Source organism: Microchirus variegatus, assembly GCF_963457635.1.
Source record: "Microchirus variegatus genome assembly, chromosome: 13".
Lineage (NCBI taxonomy): Eukaryota > Metazoa > Chordata > Actinopteri > Pleuronectiformes > Soleidae > Microchirus > Microchirus variegatus.
The window spans coordinates 8,437,675-8,455,924 of NC_139814.1; the positions used below are offsets into that span (position 1 = coordinate 8,437,675).

Here is an 18,250-nt window from a genome sequence, read left to right on the forward strand (position 1 = left end):
AGTCAGTCATTGTTTAAGTGAGGGGCGAAAAAGGCTAAAGATTGCCTTTTTTTGTGTTTTGAAAATACAAAAGCACAGTATTTTATTTGGATACATGGTGTGGCTACTGTATTTGATTATATATTATACACACAGTGTGATCTGACCAGGTTTTTGGTCCATCTGATTCATTTTGAAAGGAATTCTAGTCAAAACACATTTTTACATGTTGTGTTCCCACTAGCCACACATCAGTCTTCCTTTGATAGGGTTAGGGTTATGCAGATTACAGTGGCAACCATGGTCGTGATCTAAAGTGTGTTTTTGCAGGAATAACACACTTCTGCAACACTTCTGATAACCTGCACAGCCAGTCATTTTGCGCCACCTACTGGCAACAGGAAGTACATCTTCAGTAACAAACATTGTTTCATTGACATTCATACTTTCAGGGTGATGGTCTACATTTGCTGTAGTCTCCCAGACAGCATGTGGGTAATATGAGGTTTATAAAATGGGCTGAATATATGGGTCCCAAGCAGCTTTGTCCAAATAAGCTTACCACGTAGGACCCATATTACTAAAGCCACATAAGACCCACATAATTTGCCCACTTAATATCCCGTTAATACCAAGGTACCCTGGAAAAGGAACTAATAGAATTGAAGTTGGCAAAATGAGTGGGGATACCATGAAAATAACGGACAAACCCGCTTGGGGCCCATAATGTCAGTCCAAATATAATCCTGATGGGTCCCACATTAACAGCTGACATTAAACTATGTAGTACGTTATACTATACTCTGTCGTCCAAAAAAGATTTGGTCCAAAATTTGACAAAAACGACATACTATACTATGTTGTCCAAAATCGGACAATTTTTTTGAAAAACATTTTTACGGTCCAAAACTTGACAAAAAAGTCATACTATACTATGTAGTACGTCATACTATACTATGCCGTCCAAAATGTGACCATTTTTTGGAAAAAAAAAAAATTGGTCCAAAATTTGACAAAAACGACATACTATATACTATGTCGTCCAAAATCTACACAATTTAGTTGAAAAAAAATGTTTTGGTCCAAAACTTGACAAAAAAGTCATGTAGTACGTCATACTATACTATGTCGTCCAAAATGTGACAATTAAAAAAAAAAAAAAAAAATGTGGTCCAAAATTTAACAAAAACGACATACTATACTATGTCGTCCAAAAACTGACCATTTTTTTGAAAAACATTTTTTTGGTCCAAAACTTGACAAAAAAGTCATACTATACTATGTAGTACGTCATACTATACTATGCCGTCCAAAATGTGACCATTTTTTGGAAAAAAAAAAAATTGGTCCAAAATTTGACAAAAACGACATACTATATACTATGTCGTCCAAAATCTACACAATTTAGTTGAAAAAAAATGTTTTGGTCCAAAACTTGACAAAAAAGTCATGTAGTACGTCATACTATACTATGTCGTCCAAAATGTGACAATTAAAAAAAAAAAAAAAAAAATGTGGTCCAAAATTTAACAAAAACGACATACTATACTATGTCGTCCAAAAACTGACCATTTTTTTGAAAAACATTTTTTTGGTCCAAAACTTGACAAAAAAGTCATACTATACTATGTAGTACGTCATACTATACTATGCCGTCCAAAATGTGACCATTTTTTGGAAAAAAAAAAAATGTGGTCCAAAATTTAACAAAAACGACATACTATACTATGTCGTCCAAAAACTGACCATTTTTTTGAAAAACATTTTTTTGGTCCAAAACTTGACAAAAAAGTCATGTAGTACGTCATACTATACTATGTCGTCCAAAATGTGACAATTAAAAAAAAAAAAAAAAAAATGTGGTCCAAAATTTAACAAAAACGACATACTATACTATGTCGTCCAAAAACTGACCATTTTTTTGAAAAACTTTTTTTTGGTCCAAAACTTGACAAAAAAGTCATACTATACTATGTAGTACGTCATACTATACTATGCCGTCCAAAATGTGACCATTTTTTGGAAAAATATTTTTTTGCTCCAAAACTTGACAAAAAAGTCATACTATATTATGTAGTACGTCATACTATACTATATCGTCCAAGATGTGACCATATTTTGAAAAAGATTTTTATGTCTACAATGACGATAAAGTACTTTATCTTAAATAACAAAACAAATACTTATCAGCTATTTAAAACATTACAGAATACCAATTATACAAGTGGTGATGTATATTTAATACTATTGATATAAATACCCATAGTAAATTATGTGTACTTATATTATTAACATATCATAGTGTATGTTTTACCGCACAAGTATTTCATATACAGTCAGTATGTAGTCTTTTTTCTTTGGTATTTTATATAAAAAAGTATGGCAACAAAATAGTATTCATTTATTTTGGCTTTTATTTAAATATTAAGGTGACATACTTATAGTATATGGACATCACAGTGAAAATAGGAAAAGGAGTTTATACTCAAAGAGGGGCAGATACAGTACCTTCATTTTCATCCACTGTTCTATAAAGATTTAAAGGGTGGCGCACTTTTGACCTTTCATTACATAGCCAGTGTAAACATCATCATCATCATCATCATCATGTTGTGCTGATTCAGACAAACACCTCAGCAGAACTGTCTGATTATTTGTTGTCCTCTATCACATCACATCCACAGAAACACTGACACCTCATGAACCTTGTTCTCCAACAGCTGCTGCTGCTGCTGCTGCTGCCGGCTGTGACACTTGTTATACTGCGACTACAGTGTTATAGTGACAGCACGTTTTCTCTCCACCGTTGTAGTTGTAATAAACTGTGGAACCAGAGGACAGTGTGCTGTGGAAAACTGACCGTGTGTGTGTGTGTGTGTGTGTGTGGAAAATCTCACAGTAAAGTATTGTGACATGCTGCAACTGTGAGGCCCCATCAAGTCAGAGACTGGTTTTTAGAGTTTCCACTGACTGCCAGGGAAACAGCTCGAGCTGCTGGAAGGAGGAAGAGGAGGAGGAGTATAGGAGTGTTGTACGGTAAGCTGCCATTTTATTAGGTACACGGGACAACTAATAAAGTGGCAGTATCAAGTTTATAGTTATGTTTGATTTATAGTGTGGCCTTTTAATCATTTTAGAACCAGTTTATCACTTATTCTCCTCTGACCTGACCTGTGAAAATCCCAGTAGTTGAACATCTGTACAAGTGGCTGTTGAGGGCTTGTTGTTACATTGAATCATAATTGTTTGCAATTACAGTAGAAGCTTTGCCCTTTTAAGAAACTCTTCCACCACTCAAACGCCATTTTGGTAATTTACGTTCGAGACGAACAACCCTGCAAGGCTTCTATTTAAATGAATGAATATAGAGAACATAGATTGAATATAAAAAAAGACAACTGATGTTTTCCTTCAGTTATCTGCTTAGGACATTCTGAAAGTAAGAATATATACAGTGCTATTTAAAGGATTGGGCACACCTGTAAATTTTCATGATTTTCCTTTATAAATCATTGGTTGTTTAAATAAGATATATTCAGTTAAATATATCATATAGGAGACAAGCACAGTGATATTTCAGAAGTGAATAGCACCTTATTCCAAAATGAAGCTGGCTTGTCCAAATGTGCTTTAGCATACCTAAAGCGACTCTGTTTGTGGCGGGTGCAGAGAAAAGGCTTTTTCTGCATTACTCTTCCACACAGCATCTCCTTGTGTAAAGTGCGCTGAATAGTTGAACGATGCACAGTGACACCATCTGCAGCGAGATGATGTTGCAAATCTACTGGTTGAAAAAAGAGTCAGTTTGAGTGAAAGTCTACAGGGAAATTCGCTTCTACTCCTCACTTGATTCATACGTTCATGTTCTCACTCATGTTGTCACCAGTTTCAGCTCTTCTTCAATAGAACAGGATATCAATTTTGTAAATTATGTTCACATTTAGAGGAAAATAGACAATAAAGTGTGCGACACACATATGAGTGGACATTCAGTATGAGCTCCTCCTGAACTTGCGTCGGCCAAAACATTCAACAATAATATAATGTACCTAATAAAGTGGCTGGTGACTGTATGTGACCTTTTAATGGAGAAGCTTTTGTTCTGATGTTTAATTTCAAAGGGCCAGTTATTCTAACCCTAACCAATTAAACGGTAATCTGATCGGATTTTGGTTATCGGATTGGATCAAATATGGAAAATGGGTTGTTCAAAAGGGAAAGAAGTATTCTGAAATTGGATCAGATCATGTAATCCAATCCTAGTTTGGAAATGGATCAAACCTTCAGTTTGTGTTGTTCAAAACTTTTCAGTATGATTTGGATCATTTGATAAAAAAAAAAACAGGATTACCCTGATCCCAACAAGGGGTAGGATTTCAAGATGGATTTCAGGAAGAAAATCTAGTGAAACTATAACATTGGTCAAATAATACATTTGTGTCATTTAGTTTATATACTTTTATTTATATTTTGCACTTGACTTGTTTAGCCGTTACAGTGATAATGTAGACATAGGCTACCAATTAAGCCTTTCAGTATAGTAAAGTAAAAATAAAAATGATCTTGTCCCCACGAAATAATGCCCCAAACAGATTTCAATAACAAACTGTGTTTCGTCTCAAAATAAACACTTATAGTGACCCACTGTTGGCTCTTCTACCTGTTCTTTACATAGCTGGTAATCCTGAAAACTGTGTATCTGGATCAGGGTGATCCCATCCAATGTTGCTTTGAAAAAAACGATAATAAAAGTAAGACGGATTACCTGATCCTGGATAGCAAAAAATGGGATTTCCAAATCTGGATAATTTTGATCCGGATTACATTTTTTTGAACAGCTGGCCCAAAGTGTTTGGTTGGCTGAGTTGTTGACAAACCTGCTGCAGGAGCAGGTTTTGTCCTCTAGGGGTCTCTGCTTGCTTTGCTATAACATCCACTTTAGCCCAGCTCTAAAAGGAGGAGGATGAGGGGGATGATGATGGGATCTGTACTGTGTAGATGGATGAGTCACCTTTTAAATGGGATGGTGCTCAGTGAGCCCTTCACTCTGATTCCTGTAGAAACCACAAAAAAAATAAAAAAAATAAAAAAATCAAGTGACACTCATTTGGCTGCCAAAGTGAATTTTAATCAAGTGGTGCTGATGTGATGATGAGAGGATTTGCAGGATTCCTCCTGAGGATTGAATAAGGATTATCTCTGCCATTAAGTAAGTCTTCCCTACCATTAAGTGAGTAAGTTTAAGGAAATGTCATTGTTTGTCCACAAACTGCATGAAATCCATGCATTATTCTGTCAGTTTAAAAACAATCCAATGATATTGCAGTTTGTTGTCTGTTGAGGTTTGTAGAAAACTGATGCAGAGGCAGACTCAAACATACTCTGACAGTTTCAAATGAAAAGCAGGCAGCAGTTTTTAAAGCAGAACTATGCAGGATTATCACCTTCATTTAACAGCTCCACAGTCATTGTGATGGTTCAATGTCTTGTTTTGCACGTAGATTGTGGGTTGACTCGGAGTCCGAGGTTGCAGGCACTGGAGTTGCATTCGTAAGAGAACAGCCAATAGGACCCTCCCACCCTCTCTGAACTGCTCTATGATTGGTCAATCCTCTCGACACGGTCTGCTCTCTTTCAGATCACTTGGTTAACAACGTGGTGAAAGGTTATTCATGAATTATTGATCAAATATTAAAACACTTATTATGCAGGAAAATTATTTTTTAATTATTGCAGATTCAATTCTTTCCATTATGATCCAGTCCAGAGTCTGTGAGACTCAGTACATCCCAAAAACACAGTGACACCACATTATTGTTTGTAAACAAATCTTTACTGATACAGTTAAGAATATTGATACATAAATGTAAAGCTACTATAATGCACATACCTATGGACTTATGACTCATAATGGGCACTAAATGGATTATAATAAATAGTTGAACACAACATCTGTACACAGAAACATTGCCCTATAATCCATAGAAATGTACATTTACCAGTACAACATTTATAATTTCATAAATTTACGAATGACAAAAATCCTCCAAAATAAAACAGATTTTCTCCATCGTTATGCATCATTTCTTTACTTCTTTGTCTTTTTGGAAATAAACACAAGCAACTACTGGATTCATGAGGGATTATCTACAGGTTCCTAAACAAGAAACTCCATAAAGGCACAATTGTCTATACAACATGTACAAAAGAAGAAAAAAAACAAAGAAAACAAAATGTCTGGAGCTGACAAAGAAAGTAAAAATAAAATGATTGGTCATCATTATTTAATAATCATGTGATTGCACATACAATATGAACGTCAGCATCTGTGCTTTGAAAGGGAATTTGTTCAGAAACAAACCCCCTAAAAAGTGTTTTCAGTCTTACAAAGTGACAAGAATTAAAAAAGAGGAGAAGAAGAGCTTTTCCACTCGTTTTTTATAAGTTTTTTTTTTAGGTGGCAATGACCAGTCTGTCTTCATCATCACTGGACACCTCATTAGAGTCATCAATTACCTTCTGCCAGCTGGTCACCAGCGGTGGTCTTGGAGGTGCAGGATCACTAGCTCCCTCAACTGGTGACTCCTTAGCACTGTCTGCTTTGTTCTCAGGAGCTGGTGATGGAGGCCGTTTCTGCTGTTTCTGCTGCTGCTGTGGAGTGGGTTTATTCTTTTCTTCCCACTCTGCAGTCTGTGTGAACTCTGCTCCGCTGCTGCCTGCAGTCAGTCCTGGAGAGCCGCTGACCTTCAGAGGAGCGGGTGGTGCAGCAAACATGCAGCTCAGCAAAGAACCAAGCCCTTGTTCATTTTGGGACGGCTGTGCTCCTGGAGCTTCGGGGCTGCCCTGCCTCTCTGAAAAACCAGGGAGAGGACTGAGAGCGGAGAGAGGGCTGAGGGAGGGAATGATGGCAGGCAAAGCGATGTTTAGTATCTGTAGACCTGGGATGTGAGTCTGGGGGCAGGTGCTGCTTTGGGAAGTCGGGCTGGCAGCTAAAACCTGCAGCCCGAGGGTGGCGTTGAGGGTGAGGCCTTGCTGGGGCAGCAGCTGTGTGGACGTCAGGCCTGCGCTGCTCAGCCCCATGAGATTCAGCGTCTCCAGATTGACTGGTTGTATCGTTTGAGCCTGCAGGCAAGTGACCTGCCTGAGAGGGAAGCAGGGAAGAACACTACTAATTGGTTCCTGGACCACAAGTGGCTGTGACTGCAGGCCGTCTGGCTGAGGGGGAGTATAGGGGGCCGGTAATGGGCTTGTGTTCCTGTGAATGACACTCACTGCTGGGATGGTGAGCTGGACGGGGCCAGCCTGGAGTGGCAAAAAGGTGGAGTAAGCAGCCAGGCCGGCGGGCACCAGCTGGATCCCACCTACTGGCAGCATGCTGTATGAGGATCGGGACGGCTGCTGGGAGTGAAGGGGCAGATGACTGAATAGGTGGGTCTGGGTTCCTGCTCCTGGTGTTTGAGAGAGTCCTTGTGGAGGAAAGTGCCCCAGACCAAGAGAAGAATAGGAGGAAGTCTGAGTGCCGCGGTCCACTGGTACACCTGAGTCACTGGTCACTGCAGCAGCAGGGGTAGTGGAGGTTTCCTGTGAGAAGAGAAGTGGTTAGTCATTTATCTGAAATCAACCAGGGCACAATCCTAGAAGACGTAAATGAATAGTTCAGTTTTCCTTAGAAGAGAGGTTGTGTAAGGTACTAATGTGATCTGTGTAGTATTTGGAATATTGACCAAGTTTAATCAGTATTAATAAGACTATTCACCTCAGAACAGTCAAAGCAGCGTTGTGTAAGTGCCTGGCATGCAGGATTCACAGCGTATAGATGGACAGGACAGAAGGGTGGGGAGACACACAATGAGAAGACATGGGTCTCACCTGGCCTAGTCTGGAGCCCTTTCCTGTGACTGGGGGACTCGGGGGCACATCAAAGTCTGGGTAGTCGATGGACATCTGCCTGCATGGTGACACTGGGCTCATCATGTGCACCGACTCTGTGTCGGAGGTGTAGGACTCAGATGTGGCGGCAACAGGCGGAGGCGAGTGAGGCAGGGGCAGTGGACTGTAGCAGTATCCAGAGATGGAGATGTGCTTGCTGAGGGACACTGGGCTCATCATGGGGACAGACTCGGACTCTGATGTGTAGGATTTAGGAGCCGGAGGCTGGGACAGAGACAGAGAGACTGAGCTGATTGACATCTGGGCTAACAGGGCGCTCGGAGGGACCTCAGCCTCTCTGGACGGGATGTGCTGTGGACTGGCAGACACAGAAGGGTTGGTCGACAGGCCAGACTCAGCCTGACTGTCCTCTTCTTCCTCCTCATTGTCATCGTTCTCCTCGTCGTCGGGACCATCGGAGTCGTCGCCGTCTGAATCCTGGCGGTCAGCGCTGCTCAACTGGCTGCGGTCTCCTATAGATAAGGGGGGAAAAAGTCAGAGGGAAGTCTATTCTTAGCAGTATGAGTCACCACAGTTACTATGAAAGGAGAGACTCACTGTCACACCTATGCACCCTCTTTCATTCATTAAAGATTTGTTGGCTACAACGAGGAAACTGCAGCATTAACACACACCTGTGATGTGTGTTAATGCTGCAGTAACAGTGTTTCACACCCTCAACCACCGCACACACACACACACACAGCCCGCAGCTCCATCACAGATAGAGGAGGAAAAACAAATATGCTCTGAGAGACTGGGACTATAGAATGGTTTCAGGCAGCTTCTCGCTCTTTTTTCCCTTCTAAAATTAGATGCTGCAATTTCCTCTTTCTAAATGCTGTGAATGCTGCCCACATGTGCTTTGAGTTAACAGAGGAAGAAGCTGCATTTTTAATTAGACCGTAGCGAAGCTACTGATCGACATAGCAACAGAGCACAAGCGGGGGACAATTCCTTGTTTTGCACAGAATCGTGTGTCATGAAGAGAAAAACTCTTCAAAGAGGGGTAATTCTGTCGTTCTCGCCAAAACAGATCAATTAAATCTATGAAATATCGAACAACATATTGTTAATGACACCCTAATGTTTTGGTTGATAAGCCATGGATTTAAAGCAATAACTGATCCCTTTGTATTTCCCTCTAAAGCAAAGCATGAGTGATGAAGCACTGTACCAGAATCCTCTGCATCCTGATCCTCAACCAGACCCTCAGGCAGCCCCATCTCCATGCATTTCCTACTGTGGGCCTTGGATTTCATGTGCTTGGTCAGATTTCCTGCGAAAACAGAGGCAGTAAGGTCTTATGGGTGGGTAGAGCTCGAACAATAGCACAGAAGGAGTTTATGTAAGAGAATACAGTCCTTGGTCAGGCTGTACATACAGGGTGAGTAACTGATAAAGACATTTTTAAATGAACGTGGGCTGCTCTGACACCAAGTGCTGTGCTGCAGTGTCGCGTGGGTAGGCGAGTTCGATAAAGAACGGTGAATCATACAGTCTTGCCTTAAGAGATGGTTAAACATCATTAATTTTATAACTTAACTTCTAAAGGATGGAGTGAAATGCAGCTGCTCAAGTCTTCATTCAATAAATAATAATCAATGACTAAAACGATTACCTATTATTATATATAATAATTATAATAGATTTTTTTATTTTATTTTTTTTCTGTGGAATGTTATGTTCTTCAATGTCAGTATTTGATTTGCAGACAACAACAGCATCTCAGGATGTTGTAATTCTGAGGTTTGGCAAACATTACTTTTACAATTCTTAACATGACATGAGTCAGACTACGAACCAAAGAATTGAAAATTGTGACTGAAATGAAATGAGTAATTCCAACTTTCGCTTTACTCGTCATTACACTATTTTTGGTAACTAAGGCAAAAGAGGCAGAAAACATTTTTATATTTCAAAAAGTGTAACATAGCACAAGCACAACATCGAAGCAGGAATGTCCTGAATGGGGTAAACGTTTTCATGAATTCATTGACTAAATTGGCTTAAACATGTGAGAGTGACCAAAAAAACAGCAGAAACAGTAAAACAATAGTGTGGGATCAATGACTCAACTAATAACTCAGCAAACTGCAGCCCTATACTTCTATTAAAATGTATAAACTCTTTGCATTACCGTAATTACGCGAAGATTTTTACATTTATTTCAATCGCAATCAGTGTCTTCGTCACCAGTGAGGAAAGAGTTGGAAAAACGCAAGTACATAGTTTCCATTTTTTGGCCTATTTTTGGACATTGAGACAAAAACTTAAACAATGTTATTTAATATATGTTTTACACTGCTCTAAATTCTAATTTAACGCGCAAAATCTGGTGTTCATGTACAACTACAGCGTTTTTTAATAACACCTTTTGGTTTTCTTCATTTTAAATTGCGGATACACTATTTTAAAATGCGATAAACTATAAATAACTGCCAGATAGTGAACATTATTCTGGAAAAATGGGCAAAAGCACTTACTCACAGGACATTTTCTGGCCCTTTTCTGGTTAAAATAAGCAAAAAAAAAAAAAAAAGTCCAGACTGACATTTTGAGGATTAGGTGTTAAAGGGTTAAGCACATTTAAAACAACCTATTAAACAATAGTAATAAAGCAAACATTTAAAAAACACAAACTCACACCCACACACTAAGTGAGAACAAAAACATAGGACGTACAAAGCACAACTCACACTGATTTGACGACAAAGAAGAAAAGACGAGTTTAAAAACAGGAAGTGACAAGGGCCGTCTTATGTGTACATCATTTTCACAAGCAGATAAATTGTGGGTTTGGTTTTAAAGCGTCCCGTCGTGAGTGCTGACCTTTAGTTTTGAAGGAAAAGTTGCACTGAACACAGTGGTACGGCCGCACGTCGGAGTGGGTGCGGATGTGTTTCCGCAGCATGCTGGGCTTCTTACAGCGGATTCCACATTCCTCGCAGATGTATTTACCGCGGCCACGCCCCCGCACGTACACGTACTCTTCGTTAGATTTGAATCTGTGGGTTTGCAAGAGAGGCACATGAGATAGAACACAAACATATAGAGCAGAGGAAATACAATTCCCACAAGTAATAAAGGGAATTAATCAGATTTTTTAAATTGTTTTTAATCATACCCGCCATCAAATATTTTCACTCGTCTTGGCTCCGTTTTAGACAAGTCCTTGTCCGAGTCATTGCTGGTTTGATTTTCTGATTGCACTTTTCCTCTGGTTTCAGCTGATACAGATCGCTGGGTTATTGTCACCTGGAGAAATAAGTTTATTATTTTAAGTCAATTATTTATTAATTGAGAGTAAGCATAACAAATAGTGGAAGAAATGTAGTTCTTACCCTTGGCATGATATCTTTCAGCTTCCCTGAATAAGACAGGAAATCGGATTTTCCATTTGTTCTTATGGCTGAGGTGTAGTGTATTTTCTTGGAGCTCTGCTTGGAGTCAAACAGAGACATGACCACTTTGGTTGGCAACCCGAGTGGGTTAGGATTATTGGGGCTCACTGTCCAGGCAGCATATGCTGACGTCTTCAGGTCAGTCTGTGGAACGTGAAGAGGTTTCCTCTTCATTAAGAAACACCACGTGAATGTGGTCGAAGTCTTCAGGCTTGGGAAAGACAAGCGGTGACTGTCTTTTGTGTTGACCACAGACACAGACGTGGTCAGTTTCACCTGACCCCCATAGAAACTTGAAGGCTTAATAGGGGATTTAGCAGGGGTCCACCTCTGTTCCTCAGCTTTCTCTTGGGGCCTCAGCCTGTCATTAACCTGTGTGCAGACGCTCTGGCTGCCAGGTGTAGTATTCATAGCAGGGCCTGCCTCTTGAATAACAGTGCATGTGTTTTTGTCCAACCCAGGACTGTCAGGTGACATAGGCTTGACATCATCAGTCGCCTCAGAATCCTTCACTTCATCTGTTTTTATCTCGGGCAATGATGGAGCCTCAGTTTCAATGGGACTGTCTGCTGGTTCGGTAGTGCAAACCTGCCTCACAAGCGTAAACTTCCGCTGTCGCGTTACTTCTGACATCTTGGAATTGAGATAGTTGACTGAACGGCCATCGGTGAGACAGGCCACACCATGCTCATCCTTGGCCCTTTTCTGGTGCTTCTCCATGTAGATGTCTAAGCTGTTGGCAGGTGAGAGCATTCGTTTACTTGAAGCAGTGGGTTCCTGCTGTGGACACAGAGTCACCGATGCCAGTTTCTGAGTGCAGTGTAAAGACCCATGAGAAGGTGCTCGTTCTCCAATGTGGCTGTGAGTGTTGACTGTTTTAGTTTGAATCCAGTCCTTCTTTGCAGCCGATACAGCATGACAATCACTATCCACACAGTGTGAGGATGAGAGGCTGTTTTTACTAGACACAGAAGGAGCAGGTTGCATCTGCTCATGAGTTATCAGGATCTGTGGCAATGGTAAAGCACCTGCTTGCGTCTGATCAAATGGGTTTCTTTGCTGTTCACGGGACAGAACTACGGTTTGTGTCTTAATCTCAGAGGTCTGTTGATTTGGTTGCGCAACATAAACATTTTGGATTATCTGTGCCGAATTTGACATGCTCAAAATAGTACTGGAAATTGGTATTGTTAAAACTGGCATGGCTATCTGATTTCCCTGTGTGCCAGAGAATGAAAATGTTTGGCTTGATCTTATAGCCGGACACTGCAGTTGGTATTTGGGCACAAAACTTTTCTTTTCTTCAGAATCAGTGGCTTTATTTTGGACATTCTCGTGACAAATTAAAATCTGTTTTGTCGGTTGTTGGATCTTTTGGCATATTCGAACCCTTGATATTTGATGCCAAGGGTGTGGAAGGCCATGGACTTGAGGCTGCTGAGTTGGATTGCCCAAATTAATGCATTGCACCATTTGCTCATTCTTTTGCAAGGGTGTTTCACCACTGTGCAGGATAAAAGGCTGAGCCACGGGGCGACTATTGGCAATGTGAATCTGATGGGCTCTGTTCTGCGCTAAAGAGCTAACATTTGTCATGGGAGGTTTATCAAGGGGTAAAACTGTTTTCCTTGCAGGTGGCTGACTCTCTGGGCCGATTTTTAAAGACATCTGTCGAACTAATGGCCCTCGCCTCCTTTCAATAAGTGGCACCTGGGCAACTTGGGTGACATTTCCACTTTTTGGCTGGCCAACAGGCGACAGTGATCTGCTAGGTGAAACATTGCCACAGTCAAAAGACTTGCTGCGATAATCACATGAAATCTCCACAGAAGGTTGAGTACAAGTGATCTGTTCGGATGCAGCACGTCTCATCATTCCAGGAACACCAAGGGTGTTGAAGGCTATTGGCAAACCTTGAGGCTCTGGAATTTTGCCAACACATTCCCCTCTAGATGGACTCTCTGATCGAGATGGCTCATCTCTGTCAAATGAGGCTGAGACACTGGAGCAACGAGACAGGCTACTGTCCCGGCTGAGGCTCCTTGAGAGGCTTGACTCAAAACTTGATTCACCTGAAGACTGGTCCATTTGAGCAAGACGAATTCTTTTCTTTTTAGGTGGTAGTTTCTCTGCTGGCAACTTTGACAAACTCTCACTTCGCTGAGGCCAATTGAACTGATCGGTGGGTTTTTCCACTGGCTCAGATGTCTGTGTTTCATGCTCTCTGTCAGGCTCCTCTGTGACCAGAATCTCAGGAACCTGTATATTATTTTGACGAACCAAACGTGACTGATGGACAGGAGTAGAGTTTTCCCCTGCTGCTACTGTGCAGTCAGTGCATTGGTCCTTCATTTGTTTTCCATAGTCAGTACTCTTGGGTTTGGATGTTTCTTCGTGAAATTTGTCAGCTGAGACATTTAATATTGCATCCGTTTTGGGCTTGTTCAGGGTATCCTTCTCCATAATATCAACAGGAGAGGCCCTATCAATAGACTCTGTTTCAAATGAATTGGGTCTACTCAGAGAGTTGGTGTGTCTGATGACTGATGTACCGCTGCCTTGTCTTTGCATCTCTCCTTTAGTTGAGGTACTGATCTGGGTCTCTCGTATTGGTGACAGTCTGGAATCTGAAGCATTCATACCTCTTGCTATCAGCTGAATCTGAGGTAGATTTGTCGGATTGTTTTTGGGCTGTATATCTACTATTACAGCATGCTGAGAAAAAGTCTGACTTGCCAGAGCTGTTGGTAGCTCAAAAGCAACGGGGCAGGGTGGAATGGTGTCAGTTGGTGACTGATCATCCTCATCCCCAACACTTTTCATTATCCTTCTTTTTCTAATCGACGTCTGTTGGTCAATTATTCCTGAGCCACTAGTTGATCTCGGGACTACAGGCTGCTGCATGTTAACAAGGAAAACATCTTGATCTGTTTCTTTAACAGCATGTGGCTTGTTTTTTGGCCCATGAAGCTCAGAACAATAGAACTTTTTATGAGTTTCAAAGTTCTCCAACTTTCTGTACCGGTTACGACAGGTTTCACACTCGTACATTGTGCCTTTGTTCTGCAGAGGCTTTCTGTTTCTGTCCTGACTGTACTCAAATGATCTGCTTCTTTGAATTACTTCAGTGTTACTGCTTGAACCGTGATAGCCCTCATCCATGGAGCGAACTGTAGGTAGGCCATGTCCTTCACTTGTAGAAAAGTCTTCCACTGCTGCTTGCCTAACTAATGTACGAGAATGTATTGCTGGATTTGGGGTTGATGGGGCTGATGAAAATACATCATCATGCAATGTACTAATTTTCTCATCAAATGACTGACAAATTCGCAAAGGGTGAGGAAGGGGAGGGACATTAACAGGAAATGCAGAGTGTCCAGGTGTAGTAGGCACAGAGTTACTCCTTGTAATTGGCAAGCAATCCATTGGTGGGTATTGAGACGGTACAGACAGAAGGAATACTGGCTTAGATTTATCTGTGGGGGTGAATGGGGACTTGGGAATGTCTGAACTGGAACTTGATCTTCTTCCCATTGGTTTAAGATCAAACTGAAAAGAGTCTTTAAATATGTATGATTTAGGGGAGTCAATGCTTCCTCTCCTTGAAAGAGATGTCCTCCTTGGCTTTACACTATCCAGCTGCTTGTTGTCAACTACTGCTTCATTATCAGATATCAACTTTGAAATTCGCTCCTCCAGAGACAGTGCTTTGACTTCTAGTGGTGGACGCATTTGTCCACCTGTGGCCCGTGGCTTTTGGTCAGCTGCTACATGCATAACTGTGGCAACCACAGGTGGGATATTTGGAAGAGCATTCTTGACAATGTCAATGTCTACTGGTGGAGTTATCTTGACAAAAGGACTAGGTGGACTCATGGCCTGGTCAGCACTTTCAGAGCGTGAGAAGTAGCCAGAATCTGTACTTCCCAAACTGCGTGGACTAAGCAGACACTTAGCTTGTTGCTGTTGAGAGAAATCTGTTGCTTGTTGTCTCTGAAGCTGAGCGTGTCCACCTAACAGTGGAGACTTGCACTGCTGGTCTTCATCTTCACTCACAGTATCTAGTGAGGGATTTGGACCATCCACCTCTTTCAGAGAGGACAGGACTGTGATGCTTGATCTCAGATTGGCAGTCTGGAAGTCTCGTTGGCGTTGTGCAGCTGCTTGTTCTGGTGCTGCACCTGTAACTCTCGGGCTATCTGCCCTCAGAGGAGAGACGTTCACTGGGTAAACAACAACTTTTGGAAGTGCAGCAGTCACCTTGGTCTCATGACACTTCTGGCCAGGTGCCGGTTTGACCAAGTCAAACGTAGGTGGGGAGTCAAGTTCCCCGTGGCTTGATTGGTTTGTACCTACATTCTGTAAACTGGTTTCAGACAAAGCTGCCACACTACTCTGTGATGAGTCAGGATCCAAGTCTGCAGTGCTCCCATCTTCATCACTGTCCCCGCTCTCCTCCACCTCTGAATGTGCCCCAAGGGCTTTGTCAGACTCTTGAGATAGTGACCCACCTCCAGATTCAGAGCGTGCAATGAGACCTAGTTTTATAGCATGAGCATGGGATTTCTTGTGCTTGTACAAGTTGCTCTTTGTTTTAAATGAGAAGCCACAAGTAACACAGGGATATGGTCGTTCTCCTGTGTGGGACCTGATGTGTTTGAGCAGCACACTGGGTTTTGCACAAGCCCGCTTGCAGTATTCACACACATATTTCCCTGGCTTTTTAGGCTTTTGGCCCTTGCAAACCTGTTCAGCACCAAAGTTCATTACAGTGGCCATTTGAACTTGGTTACTACCAGGTGTGACAGGGACCTGAATGGTGCTGGGAACACTTGCTGAGAGGGACTGGCATGTCTGCACAACAGGTGGTTGGCTTTGTGGCAAAGAATTGGAACCCGAGGGAACAGGTGCATGAGTTATAGTGGCTGGTCCAGCATTAAAGCTCATGTGCAAGGCAGACTTTTCTGGATTTGAAGCAACAGGCATGAATTGTGGTGTAACCAGTGAAGATGACTGCATTGGCGTACCCTGTGTAGCTGCTTGCACACTCCCCTGTAATGGTGCTGCAATGCCAATAAAGTTGCCTTGTTTGTCAATGTAGTAAGTCTGCATATGGGAAGGTTGGGTCTGGAGACCAACATTGACAGCCGGCATTCTACATAAATCATCACCGGACTGAGCTTGAAGGGTGGGAGCTGGTTTTCCAATGGCTGTGACCTGCAAAGTGTTTTTCCTCTCAGCAAGTGTACTTAAGTCAGGCTCCATGGCTTTAAGTAGAACATCGAGTGGAGCACTGCTCTGGTATGGATCTCCTTCAAGGCTGGGGTCTTGGTTCTTGATGTCTTTGGGATGAGACACCTTGGCAGCAATTACAGAGCCTTCCTGGACACCAGTGTGCTCAGGTGATGGTTGACTTGACGATGTCTCTTCTTGCTTTAGCCCTTCAGCATCAGCTGAAGATGACCCCTCATCAGGGGAAGCTGCAACTGGTGAGTCATTCTGTGGGTCTCTTCTCCCACTGGGTGAACAACTGTGGGTAGGACTGTTTGAGGAGGAAGAGCAAGAAGGTGTAGATTCCTTGGACGATGCTCCGCGGAGCGCAGTTTCAGATGTTTTTGACTGCAGGGGCTTCTTCACGGGGGATTTGGGAATTTTCTTGAGCTGATTCTCTGCAACAACCTTTTTCCTCTTCAAGCCTTTAATGTTATCTACATTTCTGCGACTGATGTCAGATATTCCTGTGGAGAAAAGACACAATAATGAGAAAAAAAGAAGAACTGGTACAATGTCAGAAGTTTCCTTGCAGAATGACAATTTCTGCTGAGAGCGAAAAAAAAATAGATTTGCATTATTGGCATATTACTAAAATGAACATTTGGAGAATTTAATGTAGGGCTGAAACAACTACTTGATTAATCGATTATTAATAAATTAATCATCATCTATTTTGATAATCGATTATTGGTTTGAGTGTCATTAAGGAATTAAAACAAGTTTTCAGATTTTCAGCTTCTTAAATGTGAATATGTTGTGGTTTCTTTGCTCCATGTAACAAAGAAATCATTAAAACTGAATATTTTTTTGTATTTTGGACAAACAGAACTCTGATCAACATTTTCTGGACCAAATGATAACTTGATTAATCGAGAAAATAATCAACAGATTAATCAATTATGAAAATAATCGTTAGCTGCAGCCCTAATTGAGTGAAACTGTACACACATTACATCCTTAGCTATATTGGTTTTAGTAGTTCACTGTATAACTTTTTAAACTTGAGTATGTATTCAACTTTCATTCCTAATTTGCATTTAGAGTTCACTTCAGGGAAATTTAATTCAGATGCTTTGCTAAAAGATCATTGAGCATTTGTTTAGTAACAGATATTTCATACAAAACCCAAAAGTATTTTTTTGTAAGTGTATAATCCCTTCAAAATTTAAATAATGACATTTTGTTGCTTTAAAAAAGCTTTTAGTATGAACTTAAGGCAAGGGCCTTGCTTTATGGTGGTCGTCATCTTACGCTGTCATACGTTTACAGCACACAAAGCAGCTAAAGCACATTTTGAAGCAGAAGCTTAATAAGTACAAGATCCTTTCTGATGTTTGAAGGCCACCACAGTTCCCTGACACGCTTGGAAAAGGGAGGGTTAAGCGGAAGAGTCCACAGTTTGATACGGTCTGCAGTCTCACCACTAGATGTCACTAATTCTAACATACTTTTACAATAAGTTGTTCTGTTAATGTGGTATGTGTTCAGCAATTTCATAAGGCCAAAAAAGGTTCTAAAAAATTAAATTACTGTGCTAGTTTTGACACGCCACCCTCCATTTTATTTATGTGCTCAGTGACTAACATCATAGAGACTCGCGCTCCATTACTTACATAAGTAAACAACCAGTTTTCCCTCCTTTGCTTTCTGGATATGTTGACCTA

The 18,250-nt window shown here is 41.2% G+C and overlaps 1 protein-coding gene across 1 annotated transcript in view; it reads right to left on the reverse strand.

Annotated features, from left to right (window-relative positions):
• Nucleotides 1-6,125: 6,125 nt before the first annotated feature.
• The window catches only part of hivep1 (HIVEP zinc finger 1), a gene marked incomplete at its 5' end in the record, with an annotated part of 37,849 nt that continues 25,724 nt past the window's right edge, over nt 6,126-18,250 (reverse strand). The window contains 6 exon segments of the mRNA XM_083899966.1: nt 6,126-7,560; nt 7,849-8,381; nt 9,086-9,187; nt 10,741-10,916; nt 11,036-11,166; nt 11,253-17,050. Coding sequence (XP_083756092.1) covers nt 6,433-7,560; nt 7,849-8,381; nt 9,086-9,187; nt 10,741-10,916; nt 11,036-11,166; nt 11,253-17,050 — 7,868 coding nt within the window. The 3' untranslated portion in view covers nt 6,126-6,432.